The sequence below is a fragment of the Hirundo rustica genome, chromosome 4, assembly GCF_015227805.2.
Source record: "Hirundo rustica isolate bHirRus1 chromosome 4, bHirRus1.pri.v3, whole genome shotgun sequence".
Lineage (NCBI taxonomy): Eukaryota > Metazoa > Chordata > Aves > Passeriformes > Hirundinidae > Hirundo > Hirundo rustica.
The window spans coordinates 58,049,659-58,073,890 of record NC_053453.1 but is presented as its reverse complement, the minus strand read 5'-3'; the positions used below and the strand labels follow the sequence as shown (position 1 = coordinate 58,073,890).

The 24,232-nt window shown below is 37.9% G+C and overlaps 1 protein-coding gene across 3 annotated transcripts in view; it reads left to right on the top strand.

Annotated features, from left to right (window-relative positions):
- The window catches only part of MYBPC1 (myosin binding protein C1), a 69,204-nt gene that overhangs the window by 4,288 nt on the left and 40,684 nt on the right, over positions 1-24,232 (top strand). For all 3 annotated transcript variants that reach the window (XM_040061533.2, XM_040061532.2, XM_058420161.1), the window contains exons 2-3: positions 16,042-16,074; positions 18,909-18,950. In XM_040061533.2, coding sequence (XP_039917467.1) covers positions 16,042-16,074; positions 18,909-18,950 — 75 coding nt within the window. The remainder of the gene's footprint in view (positions 1-16,041; positions 16,075-18,908; positions 18,951-24,232) is intronic.

Here is a 24,232-nt window from a genome sequence, read left to right as displayed (position 1 = left end):
GCAGCTGCTCTCTCCTTGCTGCATAGTGATGCAAAACAAAAGCATGCAGACATCCATCTTCTGCCATCATCATTACCCCTCTGTAGCACTGACTGTAGAATGCATTCCCATTATTTTAAACTTCCTTCATTCTCAGTCTCAGAGCCAAACCACTCTCAAAGTCAGGCCCATATGTATCATTTGCAAAGCTCCGTATTCAAATTGGAGGTAAATGAGTTTTGGTGGATGACGAAAGAGTGAAACCCTAACCCCTTGTCTTATTTTCCCTCTCAATTCTTTAGAAAGTTTCTCTTCATCACCTCTAGCTAATAAATTTTAAGCCCTCCACAAATGGAAGGCAAACTTACGCCTCACTGCTGTAATCAGACCCGTGAGGGTGGGCTGTGCTCTCGTCTTGCTCCCCATGGAGCAGCTCCTCCTGCACAGATTGTCCGCTGGGAACTCAGTTGTTCTTAGATTGCCTTTGCCCTCCCCGTGCTAACTTCTAAGTGTGGCTCCCACACTTCCTTCTGAGATACCACAGCATCTCAGATTTATTCTTTGACCTTCCACCTCCACTGTTATTAAGTTTCTGACAACTTTTTCAATCAAAATAATTTGACTGAAAATTCACCATGATTTATCTTTGGGCTATTATGTTTTGGTTTATTATGGTGTAAATTGAAGGCACTACACTAAATTTTTTTTCTTATACAATGCATTGACTTTATCTTAATACTGCTGAAGGAGGATAATGCAAAATTGATCTGGCATACTTCTGTTGTACTTACTTGAGTTGAAAAGCTTGTCCACCCTGTGTGAAAAACAGCGCATCTGTGCACAAGAATAAAATGTAAAATATTGTCACACTAAAATGAAAAGCTCATTGAGTTTAGGAGGAAAGCAGGGAACAGCTTTTCAGCAGCTAAGAGTGCTTTGTACTTGGCAAAACTGAATTTAGCAAACGCTGTCTTTGTGCCTCCCTATACTGCACCTGTTGGGAAGATAAATAAAGGCCTACCCAGTTCTTTCCCCTCATACATCCTAAATATATCACTTTAAGAGGGCTCTTAAAAAACCAGCCATGCTACAGTACGCCTCTGTTCCATGAAAAACTCAATCAGTTTTTTCATATTAATTTCAGAGGACTACCAAACAAGGTGGTTGCATAACCAAACAACGGCAGAGAGATCTGGGGAGACTTCAGTTGTGATAACATTTGTAGCTGCTTAACACATCCTTGAAAAATAAGTAATGGAATGTATTTCATGTTTCAATAGGGGACATGCAGATTTTTCCTTAAAGGGGAAGAGCAAATCAAGTTTGAAAATAAATTACCTGGGAAAATTTCCCTTCAGATAGGGATAAATTCTAGACTCATCATTCATGGAAATGTAGAGATTCCAGTGAATTAGAGGTCCTAATTTAAGAATTGCTCTAGAATGAAAAAGAAGGGAAAAAAAAAAAAAAAAAAAAAAAAAAAAAAAAAAAAAAAAAGGTTGTTCTTATTCAGACACTAATGTGACTTTGTCTTGAATGTAAAAATCTGTAAAATGAAGGACAAACAAAGGACAAACAAGCAGACAGGACAATTAATTTCATTTGTAATTAGAGTTTTCTCAGTCCCACTGCAAGAAGTTTTATCTCCTGAGTGTGAGGAACTGTGTGAGGAACAGCCCCTTCTTGTCCCACCCAGCCCACTCTCTCTGCTCTCAGCCACAAATGAAGTGCTATTTCAAGTGCCTTCAAGTGAAGGACTTCAAACAAAGGCTTCTCTTTTTCACTGCTGTTAGGGAATCAGTAGTTGAAGCCATTTTTCCATCATCATTTGCTTTATGACACTAGGAGGTTTCATTCTTTTGCTTTGAAGAGTTGCTGGTGTTTTAAGCGTTAGGGACAAGAGGAGTTGCCTGAGATGAATGTCCATGTTAGTCCACTGAAAATGTTGGTAACTTTGCAACCCTACGAAGATCCTAATGGTCTTTACAGTGTCACAGAAGATCTCTGGGTTAGGAACCAGATACCCAACTGGAGGCATGTGCCAGTGAACTCGGTGTTCCCGCTCCCAGTGGAGTCAGCCGCTCATCAAAGTCAGAGCTGCCCAGTCTGATGCTACTCAGCTGACCAGCCAGCAGTTGCCTAAACATAGGTGCCCTACTGCCACATAAGATGCCCTGAGATACACAGAATACCCATCTTGAGCTGGCAGATATGACTCAGGACCTGTGGGAGGCCTGCAGCACCACGGAATAACAGCTAGAAAATAGATGGCCACCCTACAGGATCTGAGCATCCTTGATCACCCGTGTGTATGAAAATTGAGCCATAAGCAGCATATTCATTTCACAGAGAATAAAAATCTAGTTCCATTGATTATAATGGCAGCTTAGACTCCCAGCTCACATCATAGACACATTCATGTGCCTCCCTTTTTCTGAGCACCATAAAGATAAGAATGCAGGGGTACTCTATGATTTCTTCAATTCCTGTTTAAGGATTTTCTGCAGTGGGTAGTTTTGTAAGACAAGGAGAGAGTTACATTCCATTATTTTTTGCATGTGATAGATGCTCTTCCCCATAAATAAGGGAGTGCATTAGGCTCAGATTACTTTGAGAAGAGAAGCGTGCACCCTTCTGTAGTCTATAATCTGCTTTGTGTATTGATAAAGATAAAATAATACCAATGAAAACTTTCTACTGGCATTATTTTGTAATTTTTTGAGAATCTGATGCTTTTGTTTTATTTTTATAAGAAGGCATCAATATATTTTATTTCATGGCTGAGTGTTTTAATCAACTCAAAATTACATTTTTGTTTTCCTTTAATGAGTGGAAACAAAAAGTTGCATTCCTGTTCAAATCAACAGTAATTCATCTTCGTCCTTTTTACATAAGCTTACTCTCACTTCCTCTAGAAGCTTCATGCTGTTAGATGAATGATTGGTTAAATCAGTGATATTTGTACCTATGGGCAGTAAAACACTTTTTGTGTTAAATAATACATTGTTTCTCAATATTCTACAAAGTGTTCAACAAAACACATTTAGGAAACTCCAAGAATTCCCATTTCTGGAATTTACTCTAATTTTATGGTGTGGTCTTAGCTCTTGGAGCTCACTAAACTAGCAGATGTTCAGCCAGGATGAAGCAGCTTAGAGAAGAGAAGAGAACAAATTTAAAGTAGAAATGCAGTTCTGTGTCTAACAGGATGTGATATCCTAGGAAGCCATTCTAGCAAGCATGCTTTGGTGAAAGTTTCAGTTAATCTTCACCACCTTCTGGGATGCTGGGAGGGACAGAAACTGACTCTGGATTCAAGAAGTCTGAAGATAAATTTCTACTCAGAAACCTCTCAGACCCTAAAATATGCAGCCTACACCAAAGGGAGTCGTTTCTCTGACTTCCCTCATCCATTACCTGTTCCTGTATTGCTATCAGCATCTGCACAGAGGAGTCAGTGGGACCTAGACTAAGGTGTTAGTGGATTCCTTATACCCACATGGCTTAGAACAGCCTCTTCTGAAGATCAAACACACCCCTCTGCTAATTGGCCAAGTGTCTTTATGTGTATTTTCATTTCAAAGTGACAAAATTACGTATGGCCCCTGCTGCAGGTAGCTATGATGGTGTTAGATAATACTGAGCTATTGCACGCCCTGCTCTCTCTTCGTACTAGGTGGAGGTTAATTCAGGTCATTAGATCTCCCAAAGTTACCTTGAAGAGCTGCTGAACAGAAAGCCAGATATGACAGAGTCTCAGAAAAGTTCAAAAATTTTTTTAAAATTCACCGTCTTAAAAAGAGCTTCATGAACTTTGCCACAGAATTAAGTTGTTTGTTTCAGGAAAGGCCATCACAAATATGATAACTTGTAAGTTGGTCAGTGCATGTGTTTTTTCTGTCAGAAGGTGGGAGCATGGTTGGGTAACCAGTTTCAGGGTTTAGAGCCCCTCCACATGCCTTCTCCATGTTCCCAAAAGTGTACAGACTGTGCAGCAAGAAGGGAGTCCTGCTGTATCTTGCAGCAATGATCAAGACAGTCACTGCTCTCCCTTCCCTGGAGATTAGGAAATCATTCTTACATAATATTTGCTCTCCCTAGCCCTGTTACTAATTGAAAATAGCGTGTGATCTACTTCCTAGGGCAGTTGTCCTTATATGTGATGGCTCCAGCAAGTTATTTTGATCAGGTGATTATTACAAAAAGTTCTGTTCTAATTTAAATCTCTGTAGGATCAAATGGTGGTTTTAGGAAGCATCTGAAAGTATTTTTTAGTAGTAGCATGATGCTTCCTGAGATGGATCTGTATTAAAATACACTCATTGTGTCCTTGCAGGCCCAGAATAACTTCCTAATTTTGGTCATATGTGCCAAGAGTAGGTTGCAGTCAACCACAGACAGACATGAAGATTCCCTTTTCCTAAAAATTTCTGGTTATAAATCTTAGCTCTGTGTCTACAGACGTTAATTGCAGAGACATTTGCTCTACGCACTGAACTGACAGGATGGAACATGACAGGCAGTGATTGAGCAAAAGCAACTCACACAACAAAACAATTACTGTTTTTCTCAAAGGGGAGTCATGCTTTGCTCTGCCAGCCTGGAATTCTGGTCCAAAAGCCTGTTCCATATTTTTCCTTCTCTCAAAGCCTTGAAGTTGTGACAAAATTAACTGAATACAAATGTAGATAAAACTGAAAGAGACCCCAAATGAAAAGTTTATTGGCTCACCTGGTGGGAGAGGTCTTGCTCCTATTCCAGTGTGCTAGTGGACTAGAAAGAGCAGTAAAAAAACTGCTGAATAGCTGTTGAATTCCAACTTTTAGGTAAATTTGTGTTTGTTTTTATAGCTCTCTGCCAATAGATCTTTCCTGAGGAAAAGAAATGTACCAATTATGGCGCCTAGAACCAGTTCCAGCAATTCTAGAAGAATAAAAAACCTCCTCTAATCAGTCTGAGCTGATTGAGTGTGTGTGGTAGGATCTTTCACTGTTTTTGAACTGAAATGAAATATCTCAAACCATTTGCACCTCCTCAATGTACACAGCATTGCATTTCCATCCTTTTCCAAGGATTTCTTCATTTCCAGTGCCACTAAATCGTTGTTCCTGTAAAAACCACAGAAGACACTTACACCTGGTGGTGTGGAGAATATCTGTCGCTTGAGATATCTAGGAACAACCACATCAGAAACGCCATGCAGATGGAGTAATTTATAAAATAATAGCTTCTGGGTCTCATCCTGTGATACTCATGTAGATAGAAGTATACATACACACACTGTAGCACTTTTGGTATTTTGTGTTTTTATAAGAACATAGTATCTAGGTCAAAAACCTTATTTTAGACCCAAAGAAAAGCATAATTCCAATGGAGACTGTGGCTGCCACTCCCCCACAGATGCAGACTTCAGTGAGGGCACAGAGGGTCAGATGCCTGATGACATTTTTTCCATGGCATTCCCTCCAGCCTTTCTAATCTTTCATCTAAGCTTTCCTTAGCCCTATTTTTAAAGGGGAAATCTGACCTCTGTCCTGTGCACCTTTTTCTTTGCCCTTGTTATGCATTTCCATGTTTTGCAATGAAGTTTTCTCTCTTACCCAACAGCTTTTTAGCTGGAGAAACCATATGCTGTCAGCTGTGAGTGTAATTCACAACAGGATCTTAAATGCATTTTGCTGTCAGGCTTTGTAAGAGCTTTCTCTCATACATATCACTTACTGATTCACTGATGCAAACCCCCACAGCTTGTCTGCAAACATCCTGCTGTGTGCAAACACTCCCAAAAGGCTTTTTTAAAGTGAAGGCATACAGTTCTCACAGTTATCTCCGTTGATGCAGGGTGAGATTGAGAGGCAGAAAACCTTAACAGTAGAAACACTGAGGGATGTATGTAATTTCATATGTGAGCACCCACAAAGGGAAATACATGATTTCACATAGATCTCCTAAATTTCCACCCACAGAAAGAGTCCTTTCTTTCCACAGGTGCAAAATACTTCTAAAAGGTTTCTTAGAACAATGCTGAATCCCTGGAATCTGAGCAACAATAAATATTTACAAACAAACAAGCTTACAAAAAGAGAGAACTCCTTAAGTCAATACATAAAAATCCCAACAGAGAAGTAAGTTTCTGAGTTTTAAGTTGATTTCTGACTCTTCCATTGTTTTCTACCAGCAATACAGCAACTCTGATACAAAGTTTTCCTGTATCATCAGTTTGGGCTTTTTTTTTTTTAATTCCTCTCCAAACTTAGTTACAAATCTATTTCACTTAGCATGTACAGTGACATTGAAACTCACAGAAAATAGTACCCATGGAATTTTGTAGTCCATAAGTTTGAGTTACCTTTAGCAAACTAAAAAGTGGATGCTACTACCCTCTTTTTCATCTTGAGTGAGTTGCTTCCCACAAGTGTGATGACTGAAAATTAGCATTGGGTAGAAAATTCAGGGTGAAACAAGTAATGGATTATTAGCGATTAACTACTTGGAACAATCCCTAATCACATAGGCGCCTGACAGCCCTGAGCCCGGGCTCCTGTTACAATCCCATTCCGTAAGACTCTGCCTCTCAAGAGGAGGCTGAGGGCTGAAGTGCAGATGACAGGAGAGTGCTGTTATCTGAAGGAAGTCTAAGAAGACTCTTCCTTCTTGAAAAGATCACAGAGTATCAGATTATCTGTCACCCACTGTCAAACAGAGTTTAGCAAATGTTTTTCTTATTTGGGATTTGGATATGGTTGTGACAATGTTTGTAGCATATATTACTCTGACAGTCAAAGAGCTGATAACAAGCTGATAGATTCAGTCCTTGGCCAATCCCAACAGTCGAATGTCTAGTTTTGCCCTGAATGTCAAAGAAAAGTCTGTGATCAAAAATCATGGAATGGGAACACCAACAGGATTTCATTTTAGTCGCTGAGATGTTTTAGTCTGAATTTTAGTGAAAATGAAACCTATCAGCATGCCTCAAATGTTCCCTTGTGACTGACTGAAAGACGATAGATTGCATGAATTCATGCCACCATAGCCTTGTGCTGATGTCATCATTCCCCATAAGGGTCAATCTCCCTCCTGAAATGATTTCCCACTGTCTGCACATAATCACATGACTCTCAGGACTACTCTGGGTGCACTGAACAACAGCAGAGAGTCATTTGTGGAACTCACTACAATTATGCAGAGCATCAGCTCCATAATGTGATTTCAATGAAACAATACTGCAGATGATTTTCTTAACTCACTGTGAAATATTTCAGGAGAGCTCAGCAGAACAACTGTGTTGTGTTTGGGGTTGAGCAAGACTAAAGACATTTTTCCAAACTGGTAAAATGTTTCCTGAGCTGGTTGGGAAATTATCTAATAATCTGAAAGGAAGTTCATTACTGGTTAAGTACTCATCTCTTGAAATAAATGACCTTTCAACTTTATTGCTGACTTTTATCCTAGAATTAGAAGTGCAACTGTCGTTGAAAGTGCGTGGTTAAATTTGAAGAACAGATTGCTTCCATTCCTGAGCAGCAGTTCTGTGCTTTATGAAGCTTTTTTATCCAATAACCTTGTCTACTTTATTATCTTTTGAAGCTTTCAGAAAGGATGTCAGCATTAGTCACTCTACTTCTATCTCTGATACCACACTGTGATGTCTTTTGCTTTCAATTTGCCCTTGGGAATGTCTTGAGATAAATGAAAATATTTGCTTCTAGAGAAAAATTATTTGCTAATTATTGCAAGGAAGGATAGGAAACAGGAGAAAAAAAGCCTGGATATTGTCATCCTTTTAAAGTGGGATCAGAATATTCCGATGAGCGGACTAATTGATTTTTGGTACATCCATATCAAAGATGAATTCGGTTTGGGCTATTTAAAAGAAGAATTTCCCGTGGCTCGAGTAGGAGCACAAAGACAGAAATCCGAACTACTTCTCCTGTTTGGACAGCGTTCAGTGCTCCTGAGCATCGGAACGGACCTGGCTCGCTGCGGCTGGGCTGCGGTCCCGAAGGGCTCCATGTCCCCCCGGGAGCGAATTCCTGTATTCCCGAAGGCAGGGATCCGATCGCCCCCTGCGGGGCAGGAGGGGACAGCGCCGAGCCCGGCCCCAGGGGCAGGGGAACCCTTCACAGACCCGAACAGGCCTGTAAATACAGAAGGGAGCAGGGAACATTCCCGGCTGGGCTGGGGTGCGGGGAGAGGGGCTCTGCAGAGCTCCCGGCTGCAGCCCCTCCGGGAGCTCTGCCCTCTCCCGGCACAGACTCCTGGGCTTTTTTGTCGTTGTTGGGTTTACAACGTCAAAATAGGAGTGCTGCTTCTGTCCTTTAGACGTAAGCGCCCATCTCGTCGGCAGTATTTCCACAGCCGGTTTTCTTCTTTCTCTTTAACCGGAGCCAGAATCGTGTAGTGCATCACGTGAAGCGGCATTAAAGAATGGCTCAGGTGGCTGAGAACAGGTAGGTGAGGAATGCAGAATTTCAGGAGTTGTGAATCATTTCAGACTCACATTAAGCTGGTGGTAAAGAAACTGAAATGGTGCCATAATAGAGAAAAATATGAGTCTATCATTTGTAGAAAGAAGCTGATTTTGTGTGGTATTTCCACAATTTTCACTATGCACATTTAGGAGTAAAATGCATAAGAACTTTTTTCAGCAACATTCAGTATTGCATATACCTCATTGTAGAACGAGTTTTGCAGTGACATTTCAAAACAGAGTGTATTTATATCCAAACATGGAAATAAAATTCAATACATCAGGATATGGAATAAAAGATAAATAAATGTCACCATGAATAGTCTCAGGCTCTGCAAGTACTCTTCTCTACGCCTTCTCATGGAGGTGTAGAAATGACAGTAAAATGAATTTCCTCACACTGGTAAACATTGTAACACATTTCAGCAAAACCCTTTTGTCTGATAAGTGGTTGACAAGCAGAACTTTATCTACAAGATTTTGCAGCCTAGATAGCATCACAAAATTTTAGTCCTGGAAGTCAAAATACCCCACGAGTTTGGATTTTTGGTTTGGTATGGTTTTAATGACGAAATAAATTAGAAAACTGCGACTGTGAAAAACTCAGTGAAAAAAGACTTAGTCAATAATTTCAACAACATTTGATATTCAAATTGTGGTCTACTGCTAGTCTATGAAGTGTGAGATACTAGCATAGATACTCATTTTTTTTCTGTTAGTTGCACAAGTGCTCAGGAACTAACTTTTATGGATTATTTTCAATGATATAAATTAAGAGAAGAAAGAAATGAAAATAGAATGGAATTCAATTACTCCATCCTGGTGCCTTTTGGACTGATTAGGCTAAAAATGAGTCTAAGAATGCATGGGAACTTGATAACCAGACTGTAGACACTAAAGTTCCCCTATCCATCTTAAATATTGTCAAAGTTTGGCAGCCTTCTAGATCCCTGTTACAGTACACACAAAATTTTGAGTCTGAAAAAGAAGAAACTTAGAAGACTATAGATATGTAAACATGTATTTTATTAAATTACTTTTATTCAAGGTCATGGTTACAGTGTTCTTTAGAGATCAATTCCTATGTGAAAGCATAAGAAATGAGTGGAAGTTTACATATGGTCAAGTTTGATTTAGCAGCATCATTTCAGAAAAGTGGAAACCATAAAGAAAACACTCTAAATAAGCAATGATAATTTTATGCACTTCTATAACTATGAATGGCAGTGAAGAAAAAATCTGGACTCACCAATTACACTGCAGCTCCTCATGTTGATCTGTAAACTATTTCTTTGGTGTCTAGTCCATTCCACAGAATTCCCTATTACCAGACTTTTGTTTCAATTATTCATTCAGTTTTTCAGCCTCAAGTCAGGGAACACTCTTACATTTAGCATGTGATGGTTTGGTTTGCTCTGGTGGCCCATAAAATCCTTTATAATGAAAAGCATTTAGATTAGTCCTGAAATGGGACTACTCTCAGTGCAGTTATATGCTGGGATTAGTTATTATCCCCAGGCTTGTTTGAGTTTTTTGAATTTAACCATGTGCAACACTAAACTTTTAAGCAAACTCTTTGTTAATTTTGCTTCTTCTTCAGTCCCTACTTAAGTGTGCATCACTGGACTGTGACACTTTTAACTTGTGGAATATTTATAAAATAACTTCAACTTCAGTGAATAAGCTGATTTGTTCACTTTGTTACAATAAGAGGGAGTATTTAACATAAGGTTGCTGTTTTCACTTTTAAACACTGTCACAAGGCAAACCCAGCAGTTTATCTTTCAGTCCATCACTATAAGGGGAAACAGAAACTAGGAATACATTATAAATGTATCAGTTTGTCTCTATCACACTATTGGGTGCAATAATAGTCATTTGGCCAGCCAACAGAGCAACAATAAGCCACCAGAGCTTATTTAGTCCAATCCTTTAGAATAAATTTGCTTTCAGGATTTAGGAGAAGTCTGTTTAGAACAGTTTCTCTAGGTGTATTTTAAAAATAACATAGAAAATATCCATGGACATTAATTTAAAAAGCTAATGATTTCAGCTGGTATTGTCGTTTCTTGCTTCTGCTCAGATTGGGAATTGTCTCCGGAAGTTGCACACAAATCAGATTATTTCTCAGTGGAGAACAGGCTCATGAGGCACCAGGCAGACCCTGTGTGCATGACTGTGCTCAGATTTTGCAGAATGATAAGCATTCCTCTTTCTTTTTCTTCTTTTTTAAAATCAGAATTGTATTTACTTTAATTTAAGTCCAACTGAATGCACTTTTATTGAACATATATTACTTTGAACCCAGTCCTCTCTTTTCCAGCTCATTTTCTGGGGTCTGCTAACAGTACTGTTTCCCAATGAAATGCTTCTCATGTTCAGGCAACCTCTGCACTTTGTTGAGTAAATTCCTGTCTCCCAAATGGTGAGGCTATGGCTTCACATCACTGACGCCACTGTGATTTGGGTAAAATGATCCAGAAAAAATAGTCCAACCGTTTTTTTGAGCCATTTCTTCTTCTTCTTCTTCTTCTTCTTCTTCTTCTTCTTCTTCTTCTTCTTCTTCTTCTTCTTCTTCTTCTTCTTCTTCTTCTTCTTCTTCTTCTTTTTTCTTTTTTCTTTTTTCTTTTCTTTTTTTTTTTTTTCTGAGCACCTTTTTTCTGGGAATACAAGGAATTAAAGGAATAAGCTTTACTGCTTTTTCTGCTCCTGGTCTGGACATGAGGTCTGTCAAGCAACTGTTCCACATCCTTAGTCCTTCCCTGCCCCCCTATTTCAGTGGAGCATCTACCTCAGGAGAAAACCTGGTGCCACAAGGATGGTTCTCATGCCACAAGGATGGTTCTTCCTGGGGCCAGGCACAGGGAACAGTCCTTACACATGACAACTGCACAGGGGCTGGGGTGAGCCCTGCTCTCTCCCCAAACCACCATTTTGTCTATTTTTGTCTGACTAGCAGAGTCAGCACTTTAGGAATGCCTACGTAATAGTTATATTGGTCTCATCCCTTGAGGCTATGTCCACAAAATTAATCCACCTACTTAAATCTGACACAAGCTGACGGTGACAGGTCTTTGTAACAAAAAGCATTAAGTGACTATCCTCATGTTGTTTGACATATGGGAGTCTCTTTAATGCGTTGCTGTTGCAAAGACACATCATACCTGCGTCCATGGTGGTGCAGCCACAGCCCTGCTTTCCTTCCCAGGTAAATGGGGGATAAGTCCTCTGCTCAGACTGGGTGAGATCCTGAATCCCCTGGCTGTTCTTTGCTAGGTTGTAACTGATCTGTATAGAACTGCAGGGAGAAATTAGTGCAGGAGACTTTCCTCCTCCTTCCTGTGAATGTCCCAGCCCAATGGCAGTGAAATGCTATCTTTAGGCTTTCTGCAAGGCCTCCTGATTTAATGCTCAAGGTCATTTCCTTTACTTACCTAAGGTAAAAAACTCCCTAAAAACCACCCACTACTCATTTTCCAAAAAGATTGAAAGTTCTTAAGCCTACCCAAAATAAAGCCGGTCATGACTACAGAGCTGGATGATGGAAAGGGTTATCCAGCCAGACCTCATTCCCAGTACGCCTGCTTACAGGTCGTACTTCTTGAACGGTCAGAACTGCAGGTCTCCAGGATACTTTGCTTTCAGCACAGCAGTAGAGCAGGACCTGGACACTGTTTTAGAACCATTGTCATGCCTCATTATAATTGCACTCCAGTGTGAAAAGTAATATATGTGATGTCAGGGAGTTTCTATGCTTTGTGCTGCCAGAGAAGCCAATGGAAGTGGGAATCCAGAGCCCCTGAGAACTGGCCACCACACAAACTGACATCCCTGTCAGTTCCCTGCCAAAGCTTCTTCTGGCTATTGCAGGTCAGATGCCAGTGCAACCAGACCTAAAATGGAATTGAAATTTTAAATAATGATAGCCTCAATTTAACATGGTTCTTAGGTATTTTCATAACATTAGCACATCAGTTAATACCATGGAACTTTAAGCTTAGTTATCTATTTACACAGCAAGACATTTTAAGTCTGAAAAACTGAACATGATAAGTGTGGAAAAGAGATGGAAAATTGTGGCTAATGGCTCAAGTTGCATGTCCTGCTGATTTTCAAGTGTGTATGTGTGCGTATATAATTATAAATTACAAATAAAAATGTCTTGGCTCTAAGCGCTCATATCCTGTGTCAAACTGGATCCTGAATGCATCTCATGACATGGCTGAGGCATGAAAGCATTTCTGGAGATGTTATCTAAGCAACAGTTGCGCTTCCATTTTATTTGCTAACTACACTTAATACACTATCTTTTCTGAGTGGCCAGTAGAGAGGACTGCTAAGTTCATTCCTATCCTTGCTGTAGAATTACATCTAGGCAGATACATCTAACCAGTTTCACAACCAATGACTAACCCAAGGTCTGTGTTTAGCGTGACACAACCCGCTGAAATACAACATTCTCAGCTTCTCAAATAAAGAACTGCAAAGAAGAGACCTTTTTTTTCAGACACTCTGAAGCAGAAGTTTAACTTTATTTCTTCTGTAGAAGCTGCACTTGACATTAAGGTGTCAATTCAGGGGTAACTGGACCTTTAACAGCCTCTCTCCCTTTTAGCTCAAGAGGCATCATTGCAACCCAGTGATCTGCACTTCTCCAAAGGGATTGGAGATTGCGTGCTGGAGACTTTCTCCACCAGCAATGCCCTGACAATGCCTGGACAGAGCACCATATTAGGCAACAGGCCGTGGGGAATGGCATGTGGGACTCCAGGGAGCATGCCTCCTGGGGAAGGAGCACAACCATAAGCTGCTGGTGGAGTGTGCAGAGCCCTGTCCTGGCTGACAAGCCTTTTGCAGAGGTCAGCCAGAGAGGGCTGTCATTCTTTGGGGAGGTGGAAACTACTCTGAGCTATTAATGGTTTTTTTTTTCCTGGCTGTCCTCAGGAATGGAACTGTAAGCCAGGCATGACCATGAAAGGTGTCGCACATGGCCAAAAGATTATGTTGAAGTACCTCCCATGTCTCTGCCACCCCCAGTGCCTGGAACTCTCCCCTTTTCTTTTTTCTTCCCACATTATACTCCAGCTCTCTCCTTTGAGCTCCATTATTGCCTCAGTTTTCTTAGCAATAACATGAACAGCCTTGAATTATAGTTTAGGAAACAAACCACTGACTTCTTGGTCTGCCTTCAGTCATCATCCCATCACAGATTTGCAGAATAGCTGAGGTTGGAAAGGACCCTTGGAGATGGACCTTTGGAGATAGTCCACTCCAAGCGCTCTGCTAGGAACAGGGTCCAATAGAGCAGGTTTCCCAGGAGAGTGCTCAGGTTTTGAATGTCTCCTTTTATTGTCTGCATGCACCAGATGAGGTTTAGACTATTAGACTATAATAATAATAATAATAATAATAATAATAATAATAATGTTTCAGGTCTGATCTGTGCTGAGTGAGGCAGGACTTGTAAGATATGTGATTGGTGACCAGCATTACAATGTTGGTGAGGCCACGGAATACCCCTCAAAATGAAAGAAAAATTCGAAGCAAGTCTCACAAAAGTCTCATAAGCCTTTCATCTGAGAGTGGAACATGCTTTATGTGTTGCGTTTTTAATTATAAGTTTGTAACTCTTATGGGTGAGCCAGGGAGAATTTTCTAATCCAGTGTTCATAAGAATACTCCCTGTTTCTAGCTGTTAAATTTCACAAGGAAAATTATACAATCAATAATTTTCTGCTATTACTTTTTCATGAAAGACACATACTTCCATGTCACAATGATGTCTCAGTGGAATATTTTACTCTCAGCAGAAACAGTGAGAAATGTCATGGTAGCAAAGCAAATAGGTTCCAAGACATACTCTTTGTGGTACAATTTTCATATTTTCATATGAAATATTTTCATATTTTTCTAAGCCACAAAACAAAACTTAGTATGTTAGTAATTTGACCAGAAAAATATAAATTGCTATGAACCTATGTAAAGATATTTCATTATTTTCACATTATGTATGTTGGTCTTTAATATAGTTCCTTCCATTCTGTTTGGTGGGTGCTGTGATAAGAACATACAACACAAGCTCTTTCCTTGTAGCAAGGAATTTTCTTTAGAAACCCTACAAGGATTTTCTGTAGTACCTGTGTATGTAAGTGGAAGTTCCTAAACCCTATCAAATTCATACACTTAGCTAAAAATTGTATTTGCGCTAAAAATATTCTTCCCTTTTAAAAATTAATTGTATTTATTAAGATTGAGAATTGTGTTTTTGTTATATTTAGAACTGAGGGTAAAGGAATAGACTTACAAGCATTTCTGTGTGACGGAGATTGAAATGTTTTTCCTGAATCTGACCTGAGTTAGGGTCCCAAGGGTTAATGTCCATAACATGACAAAGGTTAGTAAGAGTCATCTAATATTACAGTTCAGGGTTTAAACCCTTTAAATCTTTGCTTGTTATAAGTAGTAAGACTGTAAGTCAATGATAGTACCAAAAACATATTGCTGTATTCAATCTGTCTAGACTCCTAAAGCTTTTAAATGTTGAAAATAGGCTTCCTTTTCTGTTTTAAAAATATATTTTAGCTAGTCAATTTGTTCTTATGTTTTTAGATGGGAGAACACGTCATTCCAAAAGGATAACTTTTAAATAGGATAAAAAGCCGGGTTTCTGTATCGCGCATTGGAAAGGGAAGTGATTTACATTAAAAATCATAATTGAAAGAAAGAAACCCCAAACATAATGCAGGTCCTACTCAGAGCAGCTAGACTGTCTTGTTTTGGGTTTGGTTTTGTTTTGTTGTTTTTGGTTTGGTTTGGTGGGTTTTTTGGTTTTTTGTTTGTTTGTTTTTCTTTTGCTTTTTATTTTCTGCTTGCACTGAACTCTAGATCTAATGGTGTGGTGAAAATGAGATTAAGGTCTCTGGATTCACTCTGTGTGATCCCCTTAAGTTAATGGATCCATCACACTTCACAGTTAAAGTCATAGCTGATATTATTTCAGTTGGTGGAAATTTTGCTTAATTTTGCACAAGTGAGAGACCTTATCACTCTCTAAAACTACCTGACAGGAAGTTGTAGATAGGTAGAGTTCAATCTCTTCTCCCAAGTAACAAGTGATAGCACAAAAGGAAATGGCCTCAAATTGTGCCAGGGGAGGTTGAGATGGGATATTAGGAAAAATTTCATCACAGAATGAGTTGTTGAGCACTGGAACAGGATGCCTGGAGAACTGCACTCAGCATACCTGGAGAAATTTAAAAGATGTGTAGATGTGGTTCTTGGCAGTGTTTGGTTTATGGTTGAACTCGATGATCTTAGAGAGCATTTCCAACCTAAAAGACTCTACATTTCTATGAATATCATCTATCTCCACACTAATCAATTTCACTAACTTCTCTTTGCAGAACACGAACTTTCAATCTCTGACCTTGTCACCCTGAAGTTGACACATGTTGCATGTGTGAAAGCAAAATAAATTTCACAACTGCATTTAATTATTAAAGAGCTCAAAGTCAACAAATGTATACCAAATGTATGACAAATATTTGCTTGTATTTGAAGCTCAATATCTTTCTTTTTTCCTCCTTTTTCAGAAACTGAAAATGAAAGTGCACCGCCACCTCCAGGTTAGTGTAAAGAATGCTAATTTGAGCTGTGGTACTAACAGTTGCATGAGAATAGGTACTGCATAGCCATAGTATGGTTTGTGTTCATTACAGTGAGAGGACAGTAAGAAAAGTACAAAAGGTTTGCCCAAGTAAGATCTCCTCGCTTCACTTTGCCTGAATACTGTTTTCAGACTCAATTTTTGTTTGTGAGTGATTAGTTGTTTGCTTAATATTGTGCATGTCCTTCAGGATACAGATAAATCATTGCTGCTTAAATTATGTTGTTAAATTATGCTGTCCTCTTGGATGTTGGGCAGCATCTAATTACTGAAATCCTCCCTTTCATTTTGCATCAAAGGTACACTGTGAGTAAAGTTGACAGAATCAAGCATGGGACGCATTTCACTTACTTTTGGCCCTTTGAAAATTATGTATCATGTCTAAGTAGTTCAATAGCTCCACCTCTGACCGGTGGAGCACATCCTAGGTCATACATGCTCATCCAATGGGCATTTCCCAGGTAACTTGTCTAAAATGTCTCTAGATATCCATGTGCAGCCAATTGTCCTGAGGAGTCTGATTAATTGTCCAGAACAGAGTGGCTGAGTTCCAGGAAGCCAAAGTTAGGTGAGGTGAAACTCATTCATAAGGATGAGGGCTTCAGATAGAGCTGAAACTCTGCAAAGCACAAGAGTTCTCTTTAGAGGGAGCTGGAAAGGCGGGGAGGTCTTTCCCTTGTAACTTCAGTTATATTCTCAGGTAATGGTTAATACATTTATCTACAATATGTATGTCTAATTTAACCATTTGGTAGATTTTGTTCTCTCTGTAGCAACCTAAACAGCAATTCCAAATAGAACAAATACCCTACAAGTGTTAAATCTGCCTTTACTTACTATCTTGATAACTGTCATTTTACAAGGCTGGTTTCAAGATCTCTCTGCTTCAACAATACACTCTTTCATTAAAAAATGACAAAGATGTCATTTGCCACAAGGAGTTTCATGGTTAAATTATCCACGTATTATTTTTATTTGATGAACTCTTTCATATTGCATATATTTGTAAGGAAAGTTAATTGGTTTTTAATTAATGATATTTTACTCAACCATAAAATTTGTACAGTTAATATTAAACTAATTAATTTTACCCTTAGGGTCTTACCTGATATACTTTCTACTTGAATTCATGTTTTTAATCAATCTTAATTTTCAAGTAGAACGGAAATGAGAAACAACTTTTTGTAAGGAGAAAGGAATAGCTTCTTTCAAGTGTTACATTAAAAATATTTATTAACATTTTCAAATAATTGCCATCTTCCTTTCTATTTAAAAACACAGGATTAAATATAAAGCCACTTCTAAAACCTCCTTTCTTTACTCCTTACTCTTTTTTCTTCTGAAAAATAAGTAGGGTGTCATTACGCCTTTATGGTTAGGCACAGGCCAAACTGGGATATTTCTAAACTGGATGTGCCAGTCACTTCTAGCTTCCTTCTGCCTGACTCAAGACACTAATACACAGAGGGAAGTTGGTTTCAAGATGCCAAATTTTGTAACTCACAAATAGTTTATTGGACATAATCAAGCATCTTGAACTGCACCAGGAAATTTTTGGGAAGTCATTGTGAGAGGTCCTTTCAGATCTCAATGTCAAGCCACAAGTTGGAACACTTTGATGAAGTTTTCAAATAATATGTAAGCATGCTACTATCTCCCAAGAACAGGGAAATCTCCTGATCCCAGCTCCTACTGGGAAAAGAAAGTGTTACTGTAGCAAAAACCCCATTAAAAAGGAACATCTGACCAAGATGGACAACCTGACAACTGGCGCTTGAGAATTTAGGGAATCCAGACAGAAGCATCCATGGGTCTGTCACACTACCAGAACGTGGAGTTTACTTTTAAGTTTCAGCTTTAATTTTCACGTTTACTGTGGCTGCACACATGTGAACAAGAAAGCAGGATTATCAGAGTATCAACTGGCTCTTGCAGATGTTTTCTTGGTGGAACAAAAATTATCCTAATTCCATCCTGACAATATTAGTCTATTCGTGTTCTGGCAGGCAGTTGACAGGTAAGTTTGCCACAGAAAGCCACAGGCAACAGGATATTGAGCGTTAATACCTTGAAGAAAGCACACTTCACATGAATTGACAAGATTCTAGACTGAATGAAGTAGGAAACCAAAAACAACAGGAATCCTATAAAATCCTGAAATAGAGAAAGTGTGGAAATTGTTGTTTTGTTTAAAGCACAGTCTACGTTTTCACATACAGATGAGGTCAAAAATAATTCATATTCACCTGCTTGGAGCAGAGGACAGGCTGGCAGTTTTGATCAAGAAAACTAAGTACAAGTAGTCTCAGCATCTTTATTGTTATCAACATTATTATGTTGATAAGGATAAAGACGATGATAAAGAATTAAAGAACATCCTCTATACACCCTCTCTGTACTTTTTCTTAAGGATCGACTGAGTGCAGTAACTCATGTCTGATTCAATTTCTTTCCAATTAATAGTGATATGTGAATAATTTCAAAAGCTTTTGCAAATAATCCCAAGAACAAGAGACTAACAACTGCTGCTTCTAAAAAACCCAGCATTTTTCTTCCACTGAGTGCAGGAACATCAACCTTACATGACTTGTTCAAAACATAGAAATTGCATTGATATGCACAGGTTGTAAAATGCTTTATGGGATTGCAACTGTATATTATATATACAAATATATCAATCATTCTTTAATATTGTTTTTCCAATACTAGCAGAACCTGAATTTTTTAATGCTGTGTAAGTCTTTCTTTTTACTTTAAGATCCTCTCAAAACTATACTTGTACTTCCTACACAGAACAAACAACACCACAGGAGGGTGGAAATGAAAAGGGTAAAGGTAAGTCTGAACCCATACTTTAAAAATGGGCAGTAAAGAAAACATTCCCAAATGCTGTTCTGATGCTGGATTGTTTAAGCTTTAATTCAGAATGTTGGTGCTAAATTTCGGAAGTGTGATGGGAGGCTTCCTAGATCCTTTTTCTGCATGACTTACCTAGCACAAGGAAATTATACTTATGAATATCTTCAAAAAGTCTCCAAACCAGACTGATAATTTAACAACAGTATTTACATTGACTGTTCACTTAAAAGATCAAATTGCAAGTGATTTGCATGAGCAGAAAGCTGTGTTTAAATGAGCTTGGATGTTGCCCCTGCCCAAGCTTGCTGAAAGTCAGATACTGTGCACACTGGTTGCTTTTAAATAAAGTGGACAACGTCCTCCTGTCATTCTAAGCTGTTTCTGTTCTACCACAGAAACTTGGTATTTTACCTTTCAGAAAGTCCCATAGATCTTTTTGTCTGAACTGAGAAATCACACATTAATTTTTCTATCCTCACTGGGAGCCCAGCAGTTGAGCTCTTTACAGGTTCTGAAAAGCCTGTTTGAGGACTGTCTGCTGTGAACAAATAGTTAACTGTTCCACTAGCAATGTGTGCAAAAATCAGCTCCAGTTCTAATACATATTTCTGTGCTGCTGAGATTAGATTCTAGCTATGTTGTCAATTCTTTTTGTTAGGAGGATACATTTTGAGGGAACTGGGCCACATTCCCCTGCTTTTTGTAGGAGCCCTGCCAAAATAGAAATCAAACACCCCGTCAGGTTATTTTGAAAAGAACAATCTCTTTTCTTCAACTTAATTCTGATGAAAGGCTAAACCCGACCAAGATATTGTTACAACTGATGCAATGCTTGCTTTTCATCTGGCACGGTGATGCTTTTTCATGGCAAATCAAGAAATGGCTTGCTTGAAAATGTATTCTGGCTTTTGGTGTCTTCCAAGCAAAATCTTGTCTTTTAGGCAGACTGGATGCATACTCCATACTTGCACATTTATTTGGCAAAGTCATGCATGGCTATTTTTCTCAGCAGAGTCAAAATATAAACACTAAGAATGTGTGATTCAAGTACCCTTTTGAAAATAAAAATGCTGAACCAGGCTTCAGTGCATGCTATTTTGCCAGTTATCCTTGCATTGAGCAATTATTTTGACACACAAAATTTTGTGTGAATAATCAAATCTGTCAACTTGGTAATGGAAATGCAATTCAGAAATAATTTGCATGCCTAATGATAGGAAAAAAGATGAAGGTCTTGCCGCAAGCTATTCCAACACTTAGTTCTGCTTGCTTTAATTTGGATATGAGAGAAATGTTTGTTCCCAAGCTGAACACGAATGGTGATTTCCTCACTGCTTACAAGCCTACATTTCAATGAATAAAAATGAAAACATGGTAGGTAACTTATCCAAAACTTCTGTTATCTTCTTAAACATTATTATGTTTCTGTTTTGAATTTAGTGAAGGACACACATATTTTCTAGGAGGAAAAATGTTCCTCCTGACAGAAGCTTCCCAGTGCTAGGAGGATTTTACTACCAAAAAAATATTGTTAGAGATCCTACTATGGAAATTTTTCCCAGTTTCAGTCCATGGTGGCAGCTCTGTAAAAATTCCAATGAAAATCTGAATATTAATATGTAGAAGACCTTCTGCCATGCTCCAGTGAAACTGCCATCTCTGCAAAGAAAAGTAGATGTCACTGCCAGACACTCAGTAATACTTCTAAAAATTAGTTACAGTGCAGTTGTTCCTATCAGCTCTTGTTTTATTGCAGAGTATCACCAAATAAGGAAAACATATTTTCATAGAGTGATCCCTTCAGGTTTGTGTGCCAGGAAAAAAGAAATCTTTGTAATGGTGAGCATAATTCACAAAAAAGGGAAAAGGTTCCATTCTTCCAACCTGTCCAAAATCATTTGCAGTTGAAAACAAACAGTTCAGCGAGGCAATTATGGCAGAACCAGCTTGATGATAGCTTTTATATAAGCTATATGTAAAAGACTTTCTGCAGCTTCAGAAGTAGAAGATTTGGGTACTTCTCTGAACAGGAATGAGATGGGAAACATTTAATATCTGAATTCCACAGCAATTTTACAATACTTGTGTGCCAGCAGTTGTGACCTATTTGCTGATAATTTATGAGATAGACCGTAGACACTGTAGGAACCTGAAATGGGACTGTGCTGGAACCTGACATCTGGGAAAGAGCTCTTGGTAGTCCATATAAATCCCATAGTCCATCATTTTCACCTCATCTCTAAGCAAAAACTGACAACAGACATTAGGAAGATAGAGTATAGCTATATGTGTGTCTGTTTTACTGTTCTATTTATTTTTAGTATTTATTGTCTGTGTGAAATTACATATTTATTATATTCCTTTGTGTCCTCTGTAAAGTTATGAAATGAAAAACAGTGTGGTAAATTCTTTATATCTCATGGTTATTTTTCTGTAAATTAGTAGCTCAGAGCAGTAAACATAAAATTTCCTTTCATAAAATAAACTAGTTTAAAAATATGTATAATAATGTTGTAAAATTTCAGGATATATGTGATCATCCATTTTATTTTCAGAGAAAAAAAGTGAATCAGCAGAAATTCCTCCAAATTTACTACATTGTCTTATATTCATTCAATTTAAATGCTTGTGTCTTCACTTTTAATTTTAGTGTTATCTTACTGATTAAATAAGTTATAATTTTGTTCCCATTTGCTGGAATAATAATCAAATTTTAATGTCAATTTGCTCATTCCTTTTTTTAGGTCCCATCCAGCTATTCAGAGAGCTACTAAAAATTCTTATTTTACTGATACCTTTCCTCTAGGTTTCTTCCAACCATCTACTAAAATGTTCATCGCATGTGTCATCCTTGTATTTTTCCAGGTTTCACTTATCCATTCATCTCCCTACTAAAACGTCCCCTCTGTGGGAATGTACTTCATTTACCATTTCCAAAGTGCCTGAACTCCCTTTGAAAATCAGATTGGTAGTTGAAGTCAACTAAATTCGAAACTCTCAGTCTTGCTGTGCTGCCTAATTTCAGTATAAACAATAGAATAAAAAAAATCAAATAATATACAATTAACAGATTTTTGCCACTTCTGCACAACATTAAGTTTGTCAACAATGCAGCTGATGGCAGAATTGCAGCTTCCATTTTATGTGGGATGTTTCAGATCCAGGGAAAGTAGGTGTAAAATTCTTGATACCAGCAGCTCATATATAAATCAGTAATTATATATTTTGGACAGATTTTTCTACATTTGGTGTGCCAGCAGTCAGAAATTTTAATGTTAAGGTTACATTGTGTTTAGATTAGCTTCTTTGGAGATATGGAGAGTTCTTTCATCTGGCAAGAATCTATTCCTGATGCAGCTCAGTCTGCTCCACAGTTAATGTTATCATTTAGAAAAAAGGAAAAGAAACAAATACCCTAGATGTTAATGAGAGTGTGCCACAGACGAAGAATAAAGATTTCTATGGAGTAATGCATCTTATCAGCCTACTGTCAAATGAATCAATTGATTTCCCCATACCAAACCCTTGTCATGCAACAGATTGAAAAATATATTCCATTATAAGTTCACTTGCAGAAGATAAGGATGGTGAATTAATGATCATAGTTCTACTGACAGATCTGGTATTTTTGCTGTTTTTGTTATCTTCAATTAGACTTTATTGCTAGCATAAACTATCATTCATCACAGAAACTGAATTGGCTATAGCTGCTGAACCAATAGTCAGTCCATTTTGTCCTAGAAGGCTGAGATAGAAGGAGTGGTGGATTAATAATCACCCATTTATCAAAACAATTCCTCCCGCATGTACTGTTTTCATACTCTTTCCACTTTTAAAACATTCAATTGGGCTTTCATCTTGATACTCCTGACATGTTTGTTAGTTTCCTTCGTTTGTCTTTGATGTTAACATTTTGCTTGAGAAATGATAGATTACCCTGGAGAAACCCCAGCAATCCCTCTGCAAAACTAATAACTTCTTTTGGGTTTTTTTTTTATTTCAAATGATTAAATGAAAGAGAAATCTGAGTGGTTCTTACATAACTTGATTCTCATACATCATCATGTAGGATGCATCACTCAAATATTTTACACTGGCCTTAATTATTTTTTTCAGCCAAATGGCTCTTTGAGCCATCATCAATCACAATGGTGACATCCTTGACAAAAAGAGCTGAAAGTACACTAAATGCTTTCATGAAATGTGGAGAAATATTTGCAGTGAAAACGCACAGCCTTGCATCCATTTAGCTGCTAATGCAGTATGTTAAAACGTCTGACATGACTTAATCATTGCTGTGCTTTTACTGAAAATCAACTTTTTCAAGATTTGCTTATGGCAATGGATGACACAGGCCATAAAAATTCTTCCTTCTTTTTTATGTATAAGAAAAGATATTTGCAAGATAACACATTAATCCTTTATGTGTAGGCATACCTTTTACAACTCTCATCCTCCTCCCAAGGGATCTTTAAAATGAGGTTTGATGAATCATTAAAAAGGAATGAGTAAAACACTATGGTGAAGTAGATAAATTCTATTAACAGACTTTTAATTAGCCTTCAGTGGTTAAAGAAACCCAAAAATTGCCAGTGTATGCAACTATATTTCATATGTGCTTTTGTCATAGTTATTGTATTTTTCTTTGAAAAAAATATAGATAAATGATTACTTTAAATTCAGAATCAAAGGATAACTTCAGATTTAAAATTTGATTATGGAAACACAAATAGAAGATGTAAAAAAACCAACCCCCTAAAAAATATCTTTAAAGATGTGGGTTAATATCTTTCCAAAGTTGTTCTTGTTTAACTTTGTTCTCCATTTTGAAATGCTCTACAGATTATTTTCTGATACTGTATAAAAGCATGTTATCTTCATATTACTTATGTGTTAAATCCTAAAGATATCTAGTTTATTTTTGTCTTTCAAAGGATACATTGGTTATTTTCTTTCTTTTTTATCATTAAGCTTTTAAGACACTAAGACTTTTTGCTTGTTTTATCAAAGCTGATCTCTGAGGTTTTTCGTCAACATCTAAAATTCAAACAGACTCCTGTAAATATGGTCTTTACCTTATTCTGGTTTTCTAATAATCATGATTACAGTATTTCCGTTTAATGCCAGTTTCATGTTTTCCTCAGGATATCGATCTGTATAAATATAAGCCTCAATGTATTTTATATGTTTAACCATTTTAAAATACCTGGGTTGCAATTGCTTGTAGTGATTTAATACCTCAAGACAGTCAGCTTTTA